The 25,693-nt window shown below is 34.8% G+C and overlaps 1 protein-coding gene and 1 long non-coding RNA gene across 6 annotated transcripts in view; both read left to right on the top strand.

The window, feature by feature from the left end:
- The first annotated feature begins 527 nt into the window (after positions 1 to 527).
- Positions 528 to 5,027, top strand: LOC127852927 (uncharacterized). Its single transcript, XR_008036368.1, has 2 exons — positions 528 to 729; positions 3,703 to 5,027. It is a non-coding gene; the product is annotated as an uncharacterized LOC127852927 (long non-coding RNA).
- Positions 5,028 to 8,741: 3,714 nt separating this feature from the next.
- Positions 8,742 to 25,693, top strand: part of LOC127852916 (uncharacterized) — a 17,813-nt gene continuing 861 nt past the window's right edge. The window contains exons 1-6 of one of the 5 annotated variants that reach the window (XR_008036365.1): positions 8,742 to 8,760; positions 21,339 to 21,411; positions 21,925 to 22,099; positions 23,206 to 23,312; positions 23,865 to 24,537; positions 25,647 to 25,693. The exon at positions 25,647 to 25,693 is cut by the window's right edge and continues 123 nt beyond it. Coding sequence is in view for 1 of the 5 variants with exons in the window: in XM_052386957.1 (XP_052242917.1) it covers positions 20,476 to 20,499; positions 21,339 to 21,411; positions 21,925 to 22,099; positions 23,206 to 23,312; positions 23,865 to 23,989 (504 nt within the window). In the remaining 4 variants the exon portion in view is untranslated. Of the gene's footprint in view, positions 8,761 to 15,806; positions 15,826 to 20,460; positions 20,500 to 20,728; positions 20,748 to 20,894; positions 20,914 to 21,338; positions 21,412 to 21,924; positions 22,100 to 23,205; positions 23,313 to 23,864; positions 24,538 to 25,646 lie in introns of those variants that run through there. The other 4 variants (XR_008036364.1, XM_052386957.1, XR_008036367.1 and 1 more) reach the window with 4 other exon arrangements.

Raw genomic sequence — 25,693 nt, 5'->3', positions numbered from 1 at the left:
TATAAAAATCGGTTATTTTCAGGTTTTATAATGCGCTTAAAATAATTTCTCCTCTTTAAATTTAAATATTTTGAAAATTCTCCCACTAAAATATCAGGGTCAGCGTTTGAATCAATTTGCGATAATAAAGTTTGTTCCAGATTCTGTACATCGCACGATACATCACGTACAAAATCGCATTTGTTCTCTGGTTTCCATTTAAAATAAACAATCGGATTACTATTACTCGTAAAAACCGCGTTATTCGTGCGGGGATTAAATGTTAGCGGCGCATGATTAGTGAATTCCGTGAAATTGTTTACGGTAAAATCTAAAATATATCTGAAATTTGTACGCGCAGTTAATAAATAATCTACTGCGCTTTCACCATTATGTGTACAGCATGTTATATTCCCTAAATTGTAGTCGTTATGTAACCGTCCATTCACGATACGAATATTGGTTGCTTTGCATATATCTAACAACAGAGACGTAGATAACAGAGATTGGAAAGTCGCCCAATTTATATAATAAAGCGTGCCGAGTTCTCATCCGTTACGGGATTTCGCGAGACTTGAAGAGAAATATTGACGACGCCATTTTTTTGCGAAGCGGGTAAAAGCTACAAACTAAAGAGCGAATTTAGAGCGAGTTCTTTGTTGACATTGACTGAATATGTTATTTTTAAATTGCTGGATAATGTTTTCACCAGACCAGTTCAGTAAACAAGGGACATCATTGGAGGTTACGGTAAGAATCGTTACAAATATTACTAATTTTACGCTATTCTCGGTAAACACACGTTTTTTTCCAATTGCAGTAAACTTGTGACACATTTAACTAAGAAAATATGACCTGGATATTATTATATTTGATTTTTGTATTAAAGTACTGATTCGGTTTAATGAATTCACACCTTTTTATATTGATATTCTGTTAGATAATAAAATTACACCAGATTTTTATTTACCCCATTTTGCCGATGCATTTGATTTTCTATTTAAACTCCTCATAGTTTTAGCGAATAAAACTTCGCATATAAACTACGGATCACATCATATATGGTTTCATGTTAAAGTGCTGATTGGGTTTTATGTCTGCCCAGCGTGATATTCCATTAAATAATGAAGTTGTGCAAGTTTTTATTTTACCCTATTTTTCACATACTTGCTTTCAGCCATTTTGGTTTTCCATAAAAAACATGCATATTTCCAGTGACCAAAGCTAAAAAAGGGTGCATTGCATCATATCATAACTTATATTTTTTTTAAGTGCTAATTGTAATTTATTAAGTCACATATTTTCATTGTGATATGCCTTTGAATAAGAAATTGACCCCAAATTAAATTTTCCCCATTTTGTCGGTGCATGCTATAGGCCAAAAATTGTTTTAATCCAAACTCTTCATAGTTTTAACGACTAAAACTGAAAACGTGTTCTATGGATCATATAATCAATGGTATCATTTTAAAGTGCAGACTGAGTTTCAAGGCTGCCCTTATTTTCATTTTGATATTCCTTTCAAAAATGAAATTATCTAAGTTTTAATTTGTCCTGTCTTTCAGGTATTTGCATTCAGTCGTTTTGATTTTCCGCAAAAACCTTGCATATTTTTACGTGAGTGACCAAAGCTAAAAAAGGGTGCATTGAATCATATCATTACTTATATTTTTTAAAGTGCTAATTTCAATTTATTAAGTCACATATTTTCATTGTGATATGCCTTTGAATTAGAAATTGACACCAAATTATATTTTCCCCATTTTGTCGGTGCATGCTATAAGCCAAAAATTGTTTTAATCCAAACTCTTCATAGTTTTAACGACTTAAACTGACAACGTGTTATATGGATCATATCATCAATGGTATCATTTTAAAGTGCCGACTGAGTTTTAAGGCTGCCTTTATTTTCATTTTAATATTCCTTTCAATAATGAAATTATCCAAGTTTAAATTTGTCCTGTTTTTCAGGTATTTGCATTCAGTCGTTTTGATTTTCCGCAAAAACCTTGCATATTTTGCGTGACCAAAGCTAGAAAAGGGTGCATTGCATCATATCATTACTTATATTTTTTTAAAGTGCTAATTGTAATTGATTAAGTCACATATTTTCATTGTGATATGCCTTTAAATAAGAAATTTACACCAAATTAAAATTTCCCCATTTTGTCGGTGCATGCTATAAGCCAAAAATTGTTTAAATCAAAACTCTTCATAGTTTTAACGACTAAAACTGAGAACGTGTTCTATGGATCATATCATCAATGGTATTATTTTAAAGTGCAGACTGAGTTTTAAGGCTGCCCTTATTTTCATTTTGATATTCCTTTTAATAATGAAATTATCCAAGTTTAAATTTGTCCTGTTTTTCAGGTATTTGCATTCAGTCATTTTGATTTTCCGCAAAAACCTTGCATATTTTGAGTGACCAAAGCTAAAAAAAGGGTCCATTGCAATATATCATAACTTATATTTTTAAAGAGTGCTAATTGTATATTATATAGTCCCACATTTTCAGTGTGATATTCTTTTGCATAAGAAAATTACAACATATTTTATTTACCCCACTTTGCAGGTGACTTCTTTAAGCCAAAAATTGTTTCAATCCAAACATTTCATAGTTGCAGTGACTAAAACGTCAAATATAAACTATGGATCGCATCAAATATGGTATCATTTTATTTGGCATGCCAATTGAGTTTTATGTCTGCCCAAATTTTTATTTTGACAATAAAGAAATTTAATTATAATATGAATATGGTTAAATGCCTCATCATTATTGATTTCAAAAACAATAAAGCTTAGCATATCTCTGTAATTAAATGATCTTGATTAAATTTAAGTGCGCACAGTTAGGGATTCCTTTATTCCTTTCTTAGCTTTCCCAAATATCCATAAAAACCTTCCAAGGCAGATGTCAAATTGACCCTAGTTACTAATGTTATGTAATATTCCATACAGAGCTGCCATTTCAGTCATCTAGTTTTTGGCTATATGGGTGAAATATGCATTATCAGTAGATAGATCTCAAATTTATTATGGCAGAGACAGTATGGTGCCAGACATGGTGACAGCATGTTCTATGGATCATATCATTAGCCCTCCCAAATTTAATCAACTTTTTATAATAATCATGTATAATTAGACATCATACTCATTCGCAATATTACTTTGTGTAAATTCGTATAAATGATAGTTTGTTTATTTTGTGTAGTTCAAACCGTTGATGAATGTGCTTAATTAAAAAGTGCTTCTGTTTTATAAGTTGAGGAAGGTTTAAATTAATTAATCATTTATTTTATGATTTAATTTTTAAATTAAGTCGTGTAATTATTAATATAAGAATTTAATATTAATCCTAATGGTTCTTGTTGATCAATTTATAATATAGTAAAGTAATTTAATAAGGTGGGTTAGCTCAGGTAATATTTAATACCACACTATACCAGGTAATAAGACAAACTTTTGACTTATTACCAGGTATCGTGTGGTGTAAATGGTTGATTGGTTGTTTATTGTTTTTCTTTGTTCATTTGCTGAAATATGACAATGAATGTATTCATGAATTCATCAGGAAACATTATAAAATGCATGTTTATATGCCTTCTTTATAAATTTTATGAGGCATTTATATTTTTCATCTAAATTTAGAATAGCATATAATAAATATCATATGATTTGGTGCTCATCTGCCATGCTCATTGGTATTTTCAATTTGGCCAGGCCCAGGAGGGAGCGACTGAGTGATGGGGTGCAAAAGCGATCTCGACATTTACTTGATGAATCATCCCGAACAGCACTTGTCGATCATCTCCTGCTCAATGAGGATGAATCCATAACTGAGAACTGAGGACGATACTTCTCTCAACATCGCATTGTTTTAAGACAAAGCAACTAAGTGTGGTTTGTCATCGTCAACAACCGAACCAGGCTCAGCTTCCGTTGGAGTCTGCCAAGTTGAGATCACTGTACCTAACAGGGTTGAGTGTTACAAACTTAATGAAGTGATCCAAAGCCATATATTGTTCATATGCACGCAAGAGACCTGGAAATGCTCTGTTTACATTCAGATCAAAGCAATGGCAAAACATATTAAGTATGAAAGTATGTGTAAATGAAGCAGGACACACTATTGTGTATGTATGCTCATTGTTAGGAAGTTGCTCAGGACCATTTTTTGTGGGAACACATTTCTAGTGATTATCTTTTTGCCAATTAGCTCACCTAAGCACAGTGTGCCATTGTTGAGCTTTTGTGATCACCTTTTGTCTGTCATGCTCAGTGTGTTGTGGGGCGTCACCATTTGCCTTGCTTACAATTTAGAGGCCACATAAATTGTCCAATCTTCATGAAATTTGGTCAGAACATTTGTCCCAATGATATCTTGGACAAGTTAAAAAATGGTTCTGGTTTATGGTCCGTCATCATGAAACTTGGTCAGAAGATGTGTCCCTATGATATCTTGGGCAAGTTCAAAAATGGTTCTGGTTGGTTGAAAAACATTGGCACCAGGGAGTGGGGCATTTTTCCTTATATGTCTATATATAGCTATAAAAAAAACTTTTTAACACTCAAGAGGCCACATTTATTTTCCGGTCTTCATGAAACTTGGTCAAACAATGTGTCCCAATGATTTCTCGGAAAAGTTCGAAAATGGTTCCGGTTGTTTTAAAAACATGGCCAGGGGGAGAGGCATTTTTCCTTATATGGCTATGGTAAAAACATGTCAACACTCTAAACATGTCAACACTCTAAGTCACATTTATAGTCCAATCGCCATGATGAAAAATTATGTGATTATGGTTATTCTTCAGCAATATTTATATCCTGCCTCAAACGATAATGGCTCTTATGCATTAGCTTACATGTTTGTTGCCTGCATAACTGCAGAATATTAGCTGTTTTCTTCCAATATGTTATTTGTTATATCAACAACTTGCTTAATATGTGTTATGTTTGATAAATTGCTTAATTTTTGTTATGCAATGTGTATTGATATTTGCTCATGAAATATGAAGTTTTGATGAAATATTAAACTGTAAAAACTATGTTCATGCATTCTTTTATTGCACTGACTAAAATTGTTACTACAGAGGTTTATGAAGAGACTTTATCACATAAATGGTTGCACAGGCTCCTCTGTAACAGCCGGGACACATGCCTTTTACTTAATCATAATGTACATAAGAGGACATACTTTTCAAGTTTAGATGATGCTTTTTTACAACAAACGGAATCCATATGTTCATTTCATTAACTTTGCATTCTGGGCACTCATACACAATTGACTGAGTAAAGTCCTGAACAAATTAACTATCATAGTATTCATCATAATTCACTATCACAATATTCATCATAATCGGTATACCTAGAAGTAAATCCAGATTTAAGTCCTCGGCATCCCATGACACAATATCTATATTCAACTTGTTGTACCGCAGACTCAGAGAGATTTAACAAATCTATATTCGACTTGTTGTACCGCAGACTCAGAGAGGTTTAACAAATCTATATTCGACTTGTTGTACCGCAGACTCAGAGAGGTTTAACAAATCTATATTCGACTTGTTGTACCGCAGACTAAGAGAGGTTTAACAAATCTATATTCGACTTGTTGTACCGCAGACTCAGAGAGGTTTAACAAATCTAAATTCAACTTGTTGTACCGCAGACTCAGAGAGGTTTAACAAATCTATATTCGACTTGTTGTACCGCAGACTCAGAGAGGTTTAACAAATCAATATTCAACTTGTTGTACCGCAGACTCAGAGAGGTTTAACAAATCTATATTCAACTTGTTGTACCGCAGACTCAGATTGTACCGCAGACTCAGAGAGGTTTAACAAATCTATATTCGACTTGTTGTACCGCAGACTCAGAGAGGTTTAACAAATCTATATTCGACTTGTTGTACCGCAGACTAAGAGAGGTTTAACAAATCTATATTCGACTTGTTGTACCGCAGACTCAGAGAGGTTTAACAAATCTAAATTCAACTTGTTGTACCGAAGACTCAGAGAGGTTTAACAAATCTATATTCGACTTGTTGTACCGCAGACTCAGAGAGGTTTAACATATCAATATTCAACTTGTTGTACCGCAGACTCAGAGAGGTTTAACAAATCTATATTCAACTTGTTGTACCGCAGACTCAGAGAGGTTTTACAAATCTATATGCGACTTGTTGTACTGCAGACTCAGAGAGGTTTAACAAATCTATATTCGACTTGTTGTACCGCAGACTCAGATAGGTTAAACAAATCTATATTCGACTTGTTGTACCGCAGACTCAGAGAGGTTTAACAAATCTAAATTCAACTTGTTTTACCGCAGACTCAGAGAGGTTTAACAAATCTATATTCAACTTGTTGTACCGCAGACTCAGAGAGGTTTAACAAATCAATATTCAACTTGTTGTACCGCAGACTCAGAGAGGTTTAACAAATCTATATTCGACTTGTTGTACCGCAGACTCAGAGAGGTTTAACAAATCTATATTCCACTTGTTGTACCGCAGACTCAGAGAGGTTTAACAAATCTATATTCGACTTGTTGTACCGCAGACTCAGAGAGGTTTAACAAATATATATTCAACTTGTTGTACCGCAGACTCAGAGAGGTTTAACAAATCTAAATTCAACTTGTTGTACCGCAGACTCACAGAGGTTTAACAAATCTATATTCGACTTGTTGTACCGCAGACTCGAAGAGGTTTAACAAATCTATATTCGACTTGTTGTACCGCAGACTCAGAGAGGTGTAACAAATCTATATTCGACTTGTTGTACCGCAGACTCAGAGAGGTTTAACAAATCTATATTCAACTTGTTGTACCGCAGACTCAGAGAGGTTTAACAAATCTATATTCGACTTGTTGTACCGCAGACTCAGAGAGGTTTAACAAATCAATATCCGTTTCAGACATTGTGAAAAGACACAGAAAAGTAACTTCATAACTGGATCGATATGCTTAATTACGGAGAATGGCACAGTATACGGGTCTGAAGATTTCTATACATGTACTCTATGTGATAATGTTATAATTGGTAAAATCGTGCATTGAATTTAGCGGTCATTTAAGAGAGCAATGAACACAAACAGTCGATTAGAGCAGACCAAGAATAGATTCTCTCCATAAGATGAAGAATTTGTTCAGAGCTTTATTCAAATTATACTACACGTAAATGGCAGTCGGATTTATCAAATTTAAACACTGCAATTAAAATGAAAAACAAAAATCTAATTTAAACAACCAATTATTAGTTGTTTGTCGTAAGATTATAATCGCTTCTTTATTTGAATGTATCGTATTTCAAAGGCCATCATTAAATACCGGTTATCATGGTGTGTGTTTTTTCAAACTGGAGGCGAATAAAATCGCTAAATACAACATTGCGGCATGTGATTTATTTTAATTGACACATTACAATTGTGTGATAGTACCGCATACATTCTCATATTAATAATACATAACAGTTTATTTGTTTCAAATCGCAAAAACTGAAACGCGAAAGCGTGTTTCAGAAATGTTGATAAGCATGTTAACTACCGTGGCAGCCGACAAACAGTTGAGCGCTTAACTCGCCGAAACCCGCGACGGGCGAGAGTTTACCGATATTTGGCGACCTGCTTATCTCTGTTATCTACGTCTCTGATCTCTACGTCGGATTTAGCGTTTTGCACGTGAAGTTTGGTTTCAATGAATTCCAATGTCTTCTTGTCGCATTGCTCGTCTTTCTCCTCAGGAATTTGGAAGAAAAGCAAATTTTCGCGCATACTTCTGCACTTGAGGTCCGATATTTCTGCCTGCAATTTTGAATCTTTAAGGTTCACTGAACGTTCCCGACTTTGTAAGTTGTTAGTTGATTTTAATATTCAGTCATACTCAGTCATCTTTTTGTTAGATTTTCAATCGCACTGCCACTAAAATCACACGATTTTTCAACGTCCTTGATGCGGCTTTCAAAATTGGTTATCCGTTGCTCCATTTCATCTATTCGAGGAACTATGCTGGACACTGTTTGTTGTATGTGATCAAGTTGCGAGAGTTTCTTGTCTACTGCATTTAATCTATCCAAATTTGCGGACAATATGTCTGAGCTTGGCATTGGCGATGGCGTCGCTGGGGGTATAAACCCATGCCCAGGGAAAGTGGGTGTGTTCATCAGGTAAGCGTACGGATTACCAGTCATATGGGTAAACTGAGGGCTATTAAACAACTAACATGGCTGACTTGCCTGTATTTGTCCGGTTTGACTCGCACCTGTTGACACTTGGATATTTTGCGCCATGTTTTTCCTTTGTTTCTCTTCCTCGTGTTACGATTTGAGCTTGATTGACCGTTATCCGGTTTATCTTTAGAAGGCATGCGTTTCCTGGTCGTCAAAGTTTATCCAAAGTCCATTTTTTCGCAGTTTGATTTTCATTACACGATTAATTTACCTGAATTTTTAATATTTGTTATGTGGTTTTTACTTTGAAAATTTTCGACCGCCATCTTCACGCATGCGCATTAACCGATTATTATAATAATAAATCGTTAGATTATTTGCTAAGCGGTGAACATTTGGCTTCAATCAGATTAAATATATTCAGTGTAATAGCCTTCGTAAACATCGCGTAATGTGGAATCATCGACAAAAGTACTTCATTTGCTGTCACAACCACATTCGAAACCATTAAAACCTAGTTTTCATATTTGCAACATATTCCCATGTAGCATTACGTGTTCACAGTTGTAGGATTCACGTTCTGCGGTGCATGAGAATCCATAATATTCTGGTAAGTCCCCAGTTTTCAAAAGTCCTGTGCGAAGTAATAACCGTTTTGCAATTGAAGTAAAGTCATTAAAAGATATGAAATTCAGGCATCCAAAATTTTATCTCTAATCTGTACTTAAAAAAATTAGAGCTCAGTATGCTCAAATTGGTTTCAGGCTGCGTAGGGAATGTAAGATGTTTGTATTAGAATCTGATATGGGCGAATAACGTGGGTTTATGTAATGAAACGTCACAGATAATAATTATTTGAAGCGTTGTTTTTATGATTTTTATGTTGGCTAATTTACTTTGGTTGGACATAAAATAATGCCAAGAACATTGCTAGAATTGTTTCTAACTATTAATGGACTGTCAAATGGCTTTAAAACACATTTAAGGTTTTTGAATAATGCATTTTATGCCCCGACACGATGAGTAAAGACGAAAAATTGCAGACTATGTGCTTCATCAAAAACGCGATTCATGAAATTTGACAAACATGCACTTTTATATGAATTTATAGTACGTTAATATCCGTCATTTGCTTCCAGTGAATAATAATTATACAATCTTACATACAAGAGATAGCGCACTACGCTGTGTATTAAAAACATCGTGATAGCATATGATAATTAGAACAGAACAGAATAGTTTATTAGACTTGAGCTTATAAAGGTCATCGTCATAAACATACATATACAATAACAGCATGCGTTTGAAGTAAATATAAAATATAAAATTTCAAACATTTTTTTTATATAAATATACACGCAATATAACTGTTTTCACGAAAGTGTCACAAGTGAGAGGTTAATACATAATGACCACATAATGTCCAACATAGTTTTAAAATTGCAATAAAAATTATAGTCTAATGTACCTATGTTTTTTGCAAGATAAATATTATAATTGTATACTATATCTAAATAATAAATACAAAACAAGAACAGTGCTTGGATAATAAATAAATCGTGTTCTGAGAAAATTTGGCATAATGCATGTGTGTAAAGTGTCGTCCCAGATTAGCCTGTGCAGTCCGCACAGACTAATCAGGGACGACACTTTTCGCTTTTAGGACATTGTTCGTTTAAATGAAGTCTCTTCTCAGCAAACATCCAATTTAGGCGGAATGTGTCGTCCCTGATTAGACTGTGCGGACTGCACAGGCTAATCTGGGACGACATTTTACGCACATTCATTATGCCCATTTATTTAAGAACGCGACTCAAATATGAGCCTTACGTCTCTGTTGAATTCAATAAAATGGAGCAAAGGTTCATAATAGATAACATGGGTATATATATAGGATCTGGCACGAGTTGTCATATCATACCATATTTTATTAAACGAGTTCAGGAATTTTTGTCAGTAAGCGAGCCTTTGGCGAGCTCACTAACGAATATCTGGACGAGTTTAATAAAATATGGTATGAAATGACGAGTGTCAGATCTTTTTTTATCACATGCTTTTACATGAGCAAATTAAAGAAATATTTACGCAAACATTATGATAAATCCCGAATGTTGTTTACATTTCGTGACGTCATTTGACGTTGTGCACAACGTCGTTTCTGCAAAATAACAATATGTGTGGTCAATCGAACGAAGTATATTACACATGTGTATGATAAAACTATTGGTAATGGTTATATTACATGGGAAACAGAGTATGGCATGTGATAAATAACGCTTTCGACTTATAGCACAACTAAGTTTAAATACGTAAGAGTTGGAAAAATAAAGGCCCACTCACTGCCTATCGCGATGGGCACTTGGTATTGTACTTTATTATCGATATCAGCGTCCTTTAACCCATTTATGCCTAATGGACTCTCCCATCCTTCAAAATTGGATCAATGTATTTCTAAAATTAGGGATGTCTAGTATATTTATTTCTATATTTAGAATATTTCTTACAGAAATTCCTTTAAGCAAACAGCGCAGTACCAGATGAGACGCCGCATCATGCGGCGTCTCATCTGGGTCTACGCTAATTGCAAAGGCCTTTTTTCGAGACGCTCGGCATTAATGGGTTAAACACGTAATGGCTTAGCCAAACTTATGAGTTCTTCGTTAATTTTTGAACATGATTTGCATGTACTTATATTTGATTTTTTATGTAGCCGTATAGCAAGTATGGGACTATAATTGAGGCCTTAGTGTTTTATTTGCATAGCACCATCGGGAAAATGTTGCATGCTTTGCATGTTTTGTAGCAAGATCATACTTTTTACTGTTGTTGTATGTAAATGTGAATTCAAAACGTGTTTTGGCTTTATATTGTAAAAAGACAATACTTAAAAAGAATTTTTTTATTTATTGTCTTACCGGACATTTTAATGCATATGTATGCTACTGATCATGTGCGTAATGTGCAAAATGAAGTCCACACTAAAATGAAAACATTTAAGTTTTATAATTTATTTCATAGTAAAATGATTGGAAACTAATAAGGTATATTACACTGTGTTTAATTAAAGTACTGTATTTTTTTATTCAAACATTAACTGTTAATGGGTAAACTAGGCCTGTAAATAATTTAGTTGCGTGCGCTATCCAACGAATTGTGGACGTAATTGTGCGCAATTGAGCTTTAATTCCAGGAATGCGACCGAGTTAAAACGCGCGTTTCAATCTATCTATTATGAAACATACGCTCGTGATTTAATGATCATTCAAATACAGAAACCTGTTGCAGAATCAACGGGGTCTTCAGGAATTTACACACGGGCTGGACAGATTGTAAACACACCGTTAAGAACTTTATTTTTGCAAATATCTCAAGTTATTGATATGATTTGCAAAAATCTTTAGTGCATAAAAGACAGCTTTTCTTGCAGTTTTACCCGATGGAAAGGGGCCTTTTCACGTTTGGGTAAATTGACAAAACTGAAAAAAGTTGTTCCAGATTCGCAAATTTTCGTTTTAGTTATGATAAATCATATTTGAGAGGAAACAGTAATACTGAACATTTACCAATCTCTAAAAAAGGCCATTATATGCATCTTTTTACGATTTAAAAACCTGAAAATTATAAAGCCTTGCAACGCAAAACAAATTAATAATATGGAAAGTTAATGTTGTCGTTATATTTTGTGAAACTACGATGGTTACTTATGTAAGGTATAAAATACATCGGCCACTGTATCAGGAAGGATGGCCGAGCGACCTAAGTGGTAGACTTTTTACTCCAGGACTCCAGGGGTCAGTGGTTCGAGCCCTGCTGAGGGTCCCCTTTCTGTTTATTTTTTAATTTTATTCTTGCTTATTACTGGAGATTTAACGAGCCAATGTCTACATTTCTCAATATAAATCATTTAAATGACACACTTCAAAACAGGCCAAAATCTGTGAAAAGGCCCCTTTAAGGTTTAAGGATAAATCCTTCAATATGACTGAAATCGGTGACAAAAGTTCATGTTGCATAACCATGCAGTATACAAGGAATTTTTTAACAAAAACACATGCTTATTAAATGAAGTAATTCTGCTCTCACATTGCCATAAGCCGAATTAAAACCTGTATTGTATGCACTACTCTTAATTCTTCCTTCTCCTCCAGCTTCTCTTGCACCAGCTCCCCCTCATCCTTCTCCTCCTCCAGCTCCTCCTCCTCCTTCTCCTCCTGCACCAGCTTGTCCTCCTCCACCTCCTCCAGCTCCTCCTGCACCAGCTCCTTCTCCTCCTCCTCCTCCTCCTCTTTCACCTCCTCCTCCAACAGCTCCTCCTCCTTCTCCTCATAACATAATACAAATAATAATAATAATAATAAATATAAATATACTAATAATAATAATAATAATAATAATAATAATAATAATAATAATAATAGTAATAATAATTATAATTATAATCATCATCATCATCATCATCATCATCATCATCATCATCATCATCATCATCATCATCATCATCATCATCATCATCATCATCATCATCATCATCATCATGTTGTTGTTGATGTTGTTATCATATATTTTGTCGTATATGTGTGGATGATTAAAATTTCGCCAAATCGCACTGCATGGGCCGATTTTCAAAATATGCAAATTATTGGAAAACATAAAACCTACTCAGTCGGTGGAATTATCAGAGAAACTTCAAAACATCCAGTCTTTATCGCCACCTCGGAAGTAGCATTGGCTTATTTTTCAATGCATTTATCACGTAAAAAGGGGTGGCGCACGTTGTTAACGGACGCAATTAATTCCAAAATGTGGTTAAAGTTGTTTAAATAAAATGGTGTACGGTAAGGGGCATAATTAACATGCACAACTTTATCTTCTTAACATGAGTTGTATTTCTTTGAGTTTCTGTGCAGTTTAGAATACAGAAGATTGGATGCACTCAAACATAAAGTATCTTAGTTTTGTCAGTTTTTCAAAATAATCGTATTCTTTACGATACTGAACTTTAATCACAGCAGTTAAAATCTGCCGATGCAGGATATCAATCTAACAGTTTTTTTCATCGGATAGCACCCGTTTTAGTTTAAAGAAAATGTTAGCTGATATTTCATAGTGGTCAGAACATTCCAATGCATATTTCTGTTGCACCGCACGATTGATATGTTTGGGCGATATAATACTATTTCCTTAAATTTTCAGGCCAGGCATCGGGAGACTCACACTTAGTTAGTTGGCCACTTGTCGGCTTGCATATATGCGTTTATACACTGTTCATTAAGATTATCTATACAAATGTGTAATTCTAAGAGGTGACTTCGGATTCGCTCATACAGCCAGTGGCTGTAGTTCGGTTAATGGTCGGTTGATAAAACTGCTTGTTCATAATTGCAATCACCTAAACCCGCCCGGTTGAATTTATCATCACTCGGCAATCCTACTGCTTAATATGCATCGTTGATCATTTATGTGGGATTGTACGATGTTGTTTACATCATTTCATTACATCAAATCACACAAGAATACTACAGTATAACGAATAACGTTACACAATTGTGTTTCCAAATATATGTACTATACTTCAAATGGGTATTTTAAGTTGATATCTTAACAGCCTTTTTATGCGTTACGACGTGTACATAAATAGGTTTTCGACTAATAAATTAAAGAAAAAATACTGAATTTTCGGATATCTTGACTGTTATTTTACTTTAATTCATCTTTTTTTTCTTGCGATAATGTAAGTAAAACATATGAACGGCACCGATATTAAAATAACAAAAATGTCGTCTCATGGACTTATGAAAATTCGCTAAGATGATAGTGAAGAAGTAGAGCAACAACAACAAATAGAAGAAAAATATGATGATGATTATGAGTGTCTTGTTCTGAGAAAACTGGGCATAATGCATGTGCGTAAAGTGTCGTCCCAGATTAGCCTGTACAGTCCGCACAGGCTAATCAGGGACGACACTTTCCGCTTAAACTAGATTTTCGGTAAAAAGGGACATTCTTTAAACGAAAAATACAATTAAAGCGGAAAGTGTCGCCCCTGATTAGCCTATGCGGACTGCACAGGCTAATCTGGGACGACACTTTACGCACATGCATTTTGCCAAATTTTTACAGAACAAGACGTATTATGTCGATATCAATATCAATGACTACTACAACGACGCCGAACAGGAAAGAGGAGCAGAATAATAAAGAAATGATGAGTATGATGGCATTGACGATGATGCTGATCAGATGAGGCTAAGGATTTAACACCCAATTAAATCCGATCTTTACAAGATCAAACAAAGGATACTTATTTGTTATCGTAAACAGACAGAATAAGTTTAAGTAAAGACATTCATACGGTCCGTTTACTCATATCCTTTTAAATATCGATCAAACAGCACAATACTATTTATTATTTGTATTGGTTTTTATCAATGACTTAATGAGGTTTCCCGCCATTTTACAAAGTCTCATTTATTTTAAAGCCTTCAAGCGAAAGAGTGAATTTCTAGTACACAAACATATTTTCCCTAACACATGCACAAAGAAATATTATAAATTAAATCATGACAAGAGCCCCTGGTGAGCACTGTGTCTTCAAATAAATGATTATCATGTTTTTAGAGGGTATAGCAATCACACATCAATAATATTTAGTTTACAGTAAACTAAATATAACTATATTCTTTGAAATAAACTGCTGTTATTTCCACGTATATGGTTTACGTCTACAATTAACGATCATAAGCACTTACTGACTTTAATAAAAATGGACGCGGATGAAACTGTGAATTCGAAACTAATTGAGCCTTGTTCTGAGAAAACTTGGCTAAATGCCTGTGCGTACAGTGTCGTCCCAGATTAGCCTGTGCAGTCCGCACAGGCTAATCAGGGACGACACTTTCCGTCTAAATTTGATTTTTGTTAAGGAGGGACTTCCTTGAAACTAAAAATACCATAAAATGGTGCCATCTCTGATTAGCCGGTGCGGACACTTTACGCACATGCATAAAGCCCAGTTTTCTCAGAACGCGACTCAATTTGTTCCTACGCTACGCCCCTGAGAATGCTTGTTTACACAGCAAAAGTTGCATATTAAAACCAGTCTGTATAACCATTTTTCACAAAAATCTATACAAATAAACTTATTTGTTGGTTTTAATCAAATAATGTCTGTTCCTAAATCAGCACCTGGGCGTTTTACCATCATCACAAGTGCATTATTACAATTAATTAGAGGTAGGATATGAGTCAGCCTACGAAAGTCGAAAGTTGATATGTAAATCTATGAAGGAAATCTGGAAATGTAAAAAGGCTCAGTTAGTAAAGATGTTTTGAGTCCTAAAGACTAACGAAACTTCATCATATGTCTGCAATTATCAACAATACAGCACATGCATTTCTATTACAAGTCATTACACATGTTAACAAACAAGTGTTTGCCAACAAATCAATTTAAATATTATTTACATAAAATTCGGGCCGTTCTACTTAATATTTTCACGGTTTTTTGTGTGTCTGTAATATCATAAAAGTTGCATTTATGGAATCCAAATAATTAGAACTAGGAAGTTGATAAGACTTGTCATGAAACGTGATACGCGCTTTTATTATAGCAATGATTGGTCAAATTATGTCACGAAGTGTGATATAACTGTGCTAATGAATAGAGCAGGAACAGGTATTGGTCAATAATTTTCCTTTTATATGTTCAATTTCTATGTTCTGATTTGTTCATACACTTTAAATAATACAACTGTTATCTACGTTGTATATATATATTATATGTGCTTCCGTGAGTGTGATGTATGTTTTACATGAAAACAACGGAAATCCATTCCTTAAATTTCAATGACTCCTTTCGAAGAAAAGGGGGCATATAGTGATCGGACTGTCCGTCTGTCTGTCCGTCTGTCCGTCCGTCTGTCCGTCCGTCGGTCTGTCCGTCTTTCCGTAACACTTTGCGTTTAGGTTTCGAAAAATGTTCATAACTTCTATGTCCCTTGAGATATAACCTTCATATTTGGTATGCATGCGTATATTGACAAGGCCTTTCAATACGCACAACAATTTTTACCCCTGTGACCTTGACCTTGAACTTAGGGTCCGCGTTTAGGTTTCGAAATCTGCGTTTAGGTTTCGAAAAATGCTCATAACTTCTATGTCCCTTGAGATATAACCTTCATATTTGGTATGCATGTGTATATGGACAAGGCCTTTCCATACACACACAATTTTTTACCCCTGTGACCTTGACCTTGAACTTAGGATCCGCGTTTAGGTTTCAAAATCGGCGTTTAGGTTTCGAAAAATGCTCATAACTTCTTTGTCCCTTGAGATATAACCTTCATATTTGGTATGCAAGTGTATATGGACAATGCCTTTCCATGCGCACACCATTTTTTACCCCTGTGACCTTGACCTTGAAGTTATGGTCCGCGTTAAGGTTTCGAAATCTGCGTTTAGGTTTTGAAAAATGCTCATAACTTCTATATCCCTTGAGATATAACCTTCATATTTGGTATGCATGTGTATAAAGACAGGCCTTTCCATACGCACGCAAAATTTTGACCCCTGTGACCTTGACGTTGAACTTACTGTCCGCGTTTAGGTTTCGAAATGTGCGTTTAGGTTTCGAAAAAAGCTCATAACTTCTATCAAGCGTTTAAAGGGGGCATAAGTCATCCTATGGTGACAGCTCTTGTTTTAAAGTAGTTTGATTGCAATTATTTTTAAGTTGATATTTTCCGATTATTCTAGTGTTGTTTAAGATTATTTGGCCTTTTCGTCGCTTTAAACCAATAAAGACGCTGAAGGCACTGAATTTGTTCGCTGTTGAATAATCTTAGACGTAACTCAGTTCTCAAAATTATGTTATAGCTTTTTATTTCGGAAGTTTGAAATGACCACAGCCCATTCTTTTTTTATAAAGAGTATGTCTTAAAACACAGGTCGAAATGTGTTGTTTTTAAATCATTGATACAGCTAATCAGTGTGCACAAGCTAATCTTATTTGACATGCATTACGCCCCGTTTTCCCTGAAAGCAGCAAATATGTACAGATTTCAATGATAAACACTAGACTGGCCAACGTTGTCTTACAAGCTGTTTAATACACACTAAATACTGTACCAGTGAAAACAGGCAGATGCGGTGGTTAAAGCAGACGCTTTTAGTATTCATCGTCTGCTAAAGTTTACTGCAGTTATCCAGGCAGTCACGGGTTACGGTTCCAGCCGTAGCTAAATTGCATGTGCATTATTCGTGAGCTAACGCTCACAAATAAAAATCAAAGCGCTGAAGGCACTGAAGTTGTTCGCTATTGCATAATTTAAGACAATATTCATTTTTCAAAATTAATCGCAAGTTTGAAATGAAAACACGCTATTCAAATTTATAAAGATTGAGTTATAACGCACGGGTCGAGCTTTGTGTGCACTTTTTGTCATCATATTTATTTTTATAGAGATAACTTAGACAAATTAACAACAACATGACTCTTTTTGGAAGTTCTGAAAGCATATAAAGTATGATGAAAATGGTAATGACAACTGAATATTGTAAGGCCCTGGAGTATTCATTACTTGTTAATTTATCTGTTATTTCATAATGTAAACAAACTGCTATTGTTTATATTATCATTTACCCAACCATTACACTATCCCATAAAAAAGATTATGGTTGAAGTGCTTAATTGTTATATTAACTGATAGAGTAATCATTAAACTATGTTTCGTCTTATGATTATAAACAGAATTTGAATTCCAAAACTTACTGTCAATGTCCGAACTTCAAGGAAGCTAGTCCAACCGTCATCTTGCAATGATTCTATTGGTTATATTCATTTCTAAGTGACTTGAGATTTTTAATGACCCTCGTCATACAAAAATGAGTCTTATTCCATATGCGCCCATCATATATATATAGTCCACTCAGCATGCGCATCTCTCAGTCTGGTCAGGAGATACATAATGAGACCATAACATATTGAGTGATATTATAATGAACAGCATCGCCTCTGACCTGACTTCGCAAATGCACATGTTGGGTTTAACAAACGCTGGCCGAAATGCATAAGACCAATTTTCGCATGACGCGACTATGAACTTGTGATTTAAATGTGTCGTAAGAAAACTGCGTTTTAATCAAATATTAACATACGATATATTTCGATAGTAAAGAAATATACTCATAATAAGGCATGTAAGGACACATATGATGTGCACTACCGTAGTATATTTTTTTTATCTAATTACACTAATGTGTGGTTTGACAATGCTAACACACATTTAATGCGTTGAATATGCAACTTACAAGTGAAAAAAAAACACAATAGTTAAACTTTTGTTTTCATTTTATTTATTTATGTAGAAAAGTAAATTGCAAACTGTATTTCAAAGTCAGCGTATACGCCGACTACATTTTTAAAGATAGTTCTTGTTATAAACGCTAAAATGGTCGTTGTCGGTTGTTGTTTTTTTAAATTAATTAGTTTAATATTTATGTCAAATTTCTGTTAAATGGCCTCTATATTATCAAAACGCATACTCAAAAAGCGTGTTGATACATTAAAAAAAAAGAAGTTTGTTTCGTAATAACGGTAATCGGTAGCGCGTTTTACGACATCGCATTTTGGGCGAGAATAAAACTCGGGTACAGTCTAATGTCGGCCGGGTACGTTTTAGTTTTTTTTACCGTACCCAGGGTACATGTAAGTATACTAACATGTAGCCGGGGTACATGTAAGTAGTAACCGAGCCGACAATTATCAATCGAGCGTTGCGTATCATCCGTAAATTCAAAAGTTTGCCGCTATCTGTTGAGAACAAAAGAAAGTTTCCCTGAAATCCCCGCTGTAGAAGCATGAACGAGCTAGGCTACGAAACAGACCATTCGTATTATTATTATAATTAATTGTTTGTTATATTCGGTTTAAGCAATTATGAAGCATTTTTGTTGTGGTCTATCGTATCGCTTAAGTTATGGTTTTACTCATGTTCAACGTTTTATAAATTGAGAATATAAATAAGCGTAACGTTATACCATTGCGTTGTTTTCACGAATCTATTAATAGCCTCAGATTATGAATGACCTTTACTACGTCATTGAGGTGTATGTGAGAGCAAGGATCGACAACTTTGCGTGGAGATTGCCATGCAATTGGACTTTCCCTTGTTTATCGACAGCCGCATCTATTAATAGCCTCAGATTATGAATGAGCTAGTACGTTATGAAGACGCGGCAGAAAGTGAACTATCATTGTTTATAGATTCTTTTCTATATAAGCTCCGTTTGAAACTATTACATTTAACGCGATATTCATATAATGTTTCCATTTATGAATTAACATAGTTGGAGAACTCAAACCTGTTGCATAAATTATACAACTCTTTCTCGCGCGGATGTGGAAGTTATGTGGCTCTCCGTAGATAAGCCGAACCAACTTGAAATTTTGCGTCTGCATTATTTGTGAGCTAACACTCACAAATAAAAATGTATTGTTCAGAACCTTCAAAGAAGGTGACCGATTGAGTAGCACGAAGCAAGCTTATTCAGGAATGGTTTGCGACATACACATTTCATATAATGTTTAATACATACGATATATTATATGTAATGTATACGGGTCATCCATGTGTAGGAAATAGTACTCGAGATCTTATTTTGAACATTTTTAAACCGATATTGTAAGAAGTGTGACATAACTTGAAAGTGAATGAATGCTTTGCATTTGTAATATATTTAAGAAGGCCCAACTAGCAAACATTTCATTTAAGAAAACCAACAAAACTTACACATCTTAAAAACTAATTTTTTCGTAGCAGCTAGAAATATGCCTTAGTGTTGCTCAAATTAACAGAATAAGATTTTAACCCATTTATGCCTAGTGGACTCTCCCATCCTTCTAAATTGGATAAATTTATTTCCAAAATTAGGGATGTCTAGAATATTTATTTCAATATTTACAATATTTCAAACAGAAATTCCTGTAGGCAAACAGCGCAGACCCTGATGAGACGCCGCATCATCATGCGGCGTCTCATCTGGGTCTACGCTGTTTGCAAAAGCCTTTTTTCTAGACGCTATGCATAAATGGGTAAATGTCCTTTATTACTTTCGTGGCCTAAGAAACAACGAATAATTACGTGAAACTCATGAACCCTCAAGTATATCACATCGTTTGGAAACCATGTCAAAATTGACATGTTCTCCGACTTATTTACACGATATAATTGCAGTCGCCATCCCTTAAAGACTTGTATTCAACTATCGCGCAACAAGTAAGCAGTCATCATCATAAGCAGAGTCGGGTTATCACGTGATAGTCAAGATGGCGACGTCAATACCGAAACAGGTATTTTTCGCCGTTTTATACCCTTTATTCCTTTTTTTTTAAGTTTTAAATAGCGCTCACTTTCCAGCCATATCAGTAAGACTGCGTATCTCGACTTAACTCGCTGTGAATTTTCTTAGTTGAGTTGTAAGTAGGGCATCCCGTTAAGAACTTGCGGAGCGAGTAATGTCGCAATATAGAGCGAATACGCATGTATTACTGTAATACGAAATAAACACAAGTACCTTTCTTGCTGATACGGCTGGAATGTGAGCGGCTTTTACACAATTAAACAAGTGATAAAGGGTACCCAACGGCGAAAATTACCTGTCTCGGCAACTCGACTTTCACGTGATTACCAACCCTGATAATTTCATCAGCGTCGTACATTAAGTATTCAAGAAAAGCACTGCCCGACGAACAGTTATTACAAGGGTATAGGAATATTAATTTACAGACTTCGGGCGGGAATGACCGATCGCGATGATCTAATGTATATCAATTTCAGTTCAAGTAATGTAACATATTGCGTTAGTCCGTGTGCCAAACTAATCGATTGTTTGACGCCTGATGTCGGTTTTCCGGTTGTTGCGGTCGGATTCAAATAGCTTGTGAAATATGTGTACGTTGGACTAGATTATCTGGCATTTGTTTATGATCTCACTTGAATCATACATAGAAATCGTGCGGCGCCTGAAGGAGTCCGAAATTCGACAATGCTTTACCATTTATTCAAATTGCACCAATGTCTATTTTAAAAGTAGCATGGGAACATGTTACGAATCAAAGCGTGTTACATACGAGATTGTGGCTTGGCAACCTTACGATAAAACAAGAAAAAGCTCGTTCTTATCTTACAGACCAAGACGTCTTCATTCGACACAGGAACCATGGCTCTGGTGTATCTGTTCTTTGCAATTGGTTTTGTGTCAGGTAATCGTATTGAACTATAATTTAATCAATATATATTTAAAAAAGCTTATCATAAAATTTCATTTAGCCATTTGAGTATGTTTATTGAAATAAAAATTAAACCAAATGTATCTTATATCAGTATGCATTACTCTTAGTGTTTGATTAAATCAATTGCCTATAATAAGTTGTCAAATAATCGTTATTTTTCACAACATCAACCAACAATTTCGATTCGTTTAAATAGTTTTCGTGCAATACTTACATTTCAATTCACTATAATTTGTTATAAATATAGCTTATTTAACTTAACTTTTAGAATCACCTTTCGAGATTCATTATAATTCACGTGTTACTATCCACTAGACCATTATTTAAGGCATGTTGCCATTAGCCTATTCCAAATCAATAAGTACCATGTAGCACAAACGTGCGCAAAGCAGTGGTCCATGACTCTATTTGGACGTGTTGATCACGAGTTGTAATTATCAAACATTATTATTGTGGAATACTGTTATTCATATATGAACACAGCGCCAGATCCCCACCATGTGGACTGCAACCATGACCCACAGCATTGCATACAAGTGGCGTTAGTAACGACTGATCCAAAGGAATGCGAACATATTATTCATGAACTCCATGATTGCCATAGTTATGTGATGATCGATCTTGTATGTGGAACCGACCAGCATACGTATCCAAACAAGTGAGTATATCAGTGAAATGAAAATGTGATAGGTAACTACGTTGCATTACTCCACTATAATAAATCGAATCAAAACGATAATTTGATATGAATGCTGGCAGGCGGAGCTGTAAATAAAGGGTTAATAGTAGTGCAATGGTTAAACTTTGACAATCGTACACTCAACCTTTGGTACACCAATGATCAAGCATCATTTTCCTCGAAAATGTTATTTAAAAGCATTGATTTCCGACGTGCTTTCGTCATTGACTTGTGTTGCATATAAGCAATAAGGGAAAAAATTAAAAAGGATTTATGTCGATGCCCATTTTGTTACACTTTCAATATGTATTTGATGGCGTTACTTATATTCATAGATACGTAAATATATCGTAATACAATGTGTTATTGTTCGACATGTGAACATATATGGCTGAAATAGACGATATAGTTGTTTGCTGCCGGGGAAAACAACTAGATAGAGGCAAATAGATATGAAAATGTGTGATTTCTGTCAGTTTTAAAAAAACAAAACAAGGAATTTCCCCAAATGCAGCGTTCTTAAAAGTTTATGAATTTCAAATATATTAGTTTATGACCACACAGTTTTCTAGGTGAGATTTAAGAAACCAAAATTGCAGCGCCATGCTGGGAAAGGAAAGGATTGCGGATTTCAAAAATAATTACCGGTACTTTGGGCTATGGGGATACTCATTGTCTTACCAATACGGCCGTCATAGTCTCCGTCGTCTAGACCCGAACAACACTACCATAAACCAAGATATCGTGGAGTGGTCTGAGACAGAGTGTAGAACAGCAATCCAAACAAACAGACGCTTTATATAAGACGCCAAGAAGAGTTTTTGCAACTTTAACATTGACTTATCATTAACCTTGTATCTTTTCTGTTGAAACACAAATGTTGACTGGTGTGGTGTGTTTGATATGGTTTTTGTAGGATCAAAATAGAAGAAAGAGATAAATACTTCGTGACATTTGTTTTTGATATATTTTGTGATATATTTATAATGACGTGGAATTAATGTGTACATGTTATTGCGTTGCTTCGTTTTAATTGTTCAATCATATTGCATATAGAGCTGTAACATGTTTTCTTAAATGTTTAGATGCGAGCTTGCTAAAGCAAGATGTCACACACTCAAGCCCGACCATGGGGCCCATGTACTCGCCCTAGCGCACGAGGGTAGTTGCAGCTCGACCACTCAAATACATGGTAATGTCTCAGATATACACATTACGATCCTTATTTATTAGTATTGAATTTAACTTTTCAAGTTTCTGTTTCTTGGTGACCATGATAACACTATTAGTTACCTTTAATCGGCGTGTTATATGTCTGTGAAATATGGCGTATAATTTCATGTGTTTATACTTTATAAAATCGATAGATAAGTTTATTGATAATTACAAGTATAACACATGTGAAAATGTATCTTTATTTAAATATATATTTATATATCTAAAGGGGCGTTATATTATTCATAATTATAATAAAATATGTATTAAAATGAAAGTGCAAATGAATTAAATTCTTAATAAAATCATTTACCAAACCATAATTTCTTTCTGACAATTCGACATGAAGTTTTACCATTACCTAATAATCATAATTATTATCGTCCATGTAATTGAACTTGTATGATTAAGAGCTAATAAATGCTGTTGGTGCTGTATTACATGCACGACAGTGATCGCTCTAGTTCTGTCCGTTGCACAACCTCCCGCTGGAATTCTTAATAGTATACAACCATTTTTATTTGACAAGGCATCGACCCTAATCTGAGTGCGGTCGAATATTTAACCTGCACACTGGCTATCCAACAGACATGCGCGCCAAACAATGTTGAGGTTATATGTGGATCCAATGGATTGACATACTATTCATTGTAAGTTTTAGTCCCCTCCACCACGCCCTCCCGCAAAAATATTTATAAAGATTTATACCCAAAGAAAAAAAAATAGACAAATTATATTCTCTCATTTGTATAAATTTGTCATATCTTGTATACTGTCTGTGATTTTCTTAGCTGCACTACTTATTGTGAGCATTTAATTTTCGCGCTATATTTTGAGCCAGATGTCATAAGTTTGTTATAATCTTTCATACATAAGAGATCAACATAATGACAACGAAATGTAGCTTGGGACTCCGTATTAATTCTTCATTTTCGGAATGTTTTACTAATTTATTAGATTTAACATAAACTATTAGTATTTATAATCTACACAGAACAGTGAAATAAATAAATCAGACATGCAAAGACCACTAACTTGTTTACAGCTGTGGAGTACCACAAAGCGCATTGCGCACATGCCACTAATACAATGTCGCACTTCGGTCCGTGCCTAAGCATCATCTGCCACCACAAGCCGGAATCCATGCCCACACTACAACAGTTAACATCATTTCTAGCCACAAGACCACCACTCCAACTCCGGTATGATCACTTGACTCCGGTTTATCTTTCATAACTCAATACAATTTAAATTGCATCATCGTCGATTTTTAAAAACTCCTCCCACTTTATGTGATTATAGGTACTTGACTAATAACAATATTAAAACCCCGCCCACATTTATTTCCGTATATCGTCCCCACCCAGTTACACAAGTCAACTTTAATATTGTCAGAAGTCTGCTTTTCAATTTGTAACACATCATTACATTACAAAAATAGTCGATTGTAAACCTGTTGCCTGCGATAGTTTTAATACGTTTTTCGTGTGTTCTGTTTAGTGTTTAATTTTTGCAATTTTAATATGATTGAATGTGTAGTAAAATGACATTATTTATGCTTTTATCAAGAACTTTGTTTAATATAATGTTTAAGTCAAATCGCTCAATGTTCACGTCATCAGACTGTCTCACTTGTAAATTGAGTCGTACTGTTAATCGCTCAATGATCACGTCATCAGACTGTCTCACTTGTAAATTGAGTCGTACTGTTAATCGCTCAATGATCACGTCATCAGACTGTCCCACTTGTAAATTGAGTCGTACGGTTAATCGCTCAATGCTCACGTCATCAGACTGTCTCACTTGTAAATTGAGTCGCACTGTTAATCGCTGAACGTTCACGTCATCAGACTGTCTGACTTGTAAATTGAGTCGTACTGTTAATCGCTCAATATTTGCTGAGTGTTTCTCTTACATGTTAAATGTCTCATACTCAACAACGTTTTCGAAAAAAATAATAATTCGTGGCATAATAATTAGATATTAGGTTGATGCAATTTTATAGTGATATTGACTGATAATAATATTTTGATATTATGTGATATCAGACACGTTCGATACGGTGTGTGAAAAGACTTGTGAAGACTCGCATTTTCCTACTCCTTATCAGACTTGGAGACGATTTGAGCTGTTTCACGTTGAAGCTGCAACCATAAAGACCTCTTAAGATCATTTTTTTTTAAAATTCCTATCAAAAAGATTGCATTAGTAGGCATTTTTAGATAGTCTTTGAAAGGTGTATCTTTTCAACTTTTGCAATCTTACAAATTCATTATGCAACTAAATGAGGGAAAACGTCACTTCTTAATAGGTTACGTCAACTACAACCGTTGGCACTACAACCAATGTTGCGGCCAC

Source organism: Dreissena polymorpha, chromosome 1 (assembly GCF_020536995.1).
Source record: "Dreissena polymorpha isolate Duluth1 chromosome 1, UMN_Dpol_1.0, whole genome shotgun sequence".
Classification (NCBI taxonomy): domain Eukaryota; kingdom Metazoa; phylum Mollusca; class Bivalvia; order Myida; family Dreissenidae; genus Dreissena; species Dreissena polymorpha.
This window is presented reverse-complemented; position numbering and strand designations above follow the sequence as displayed.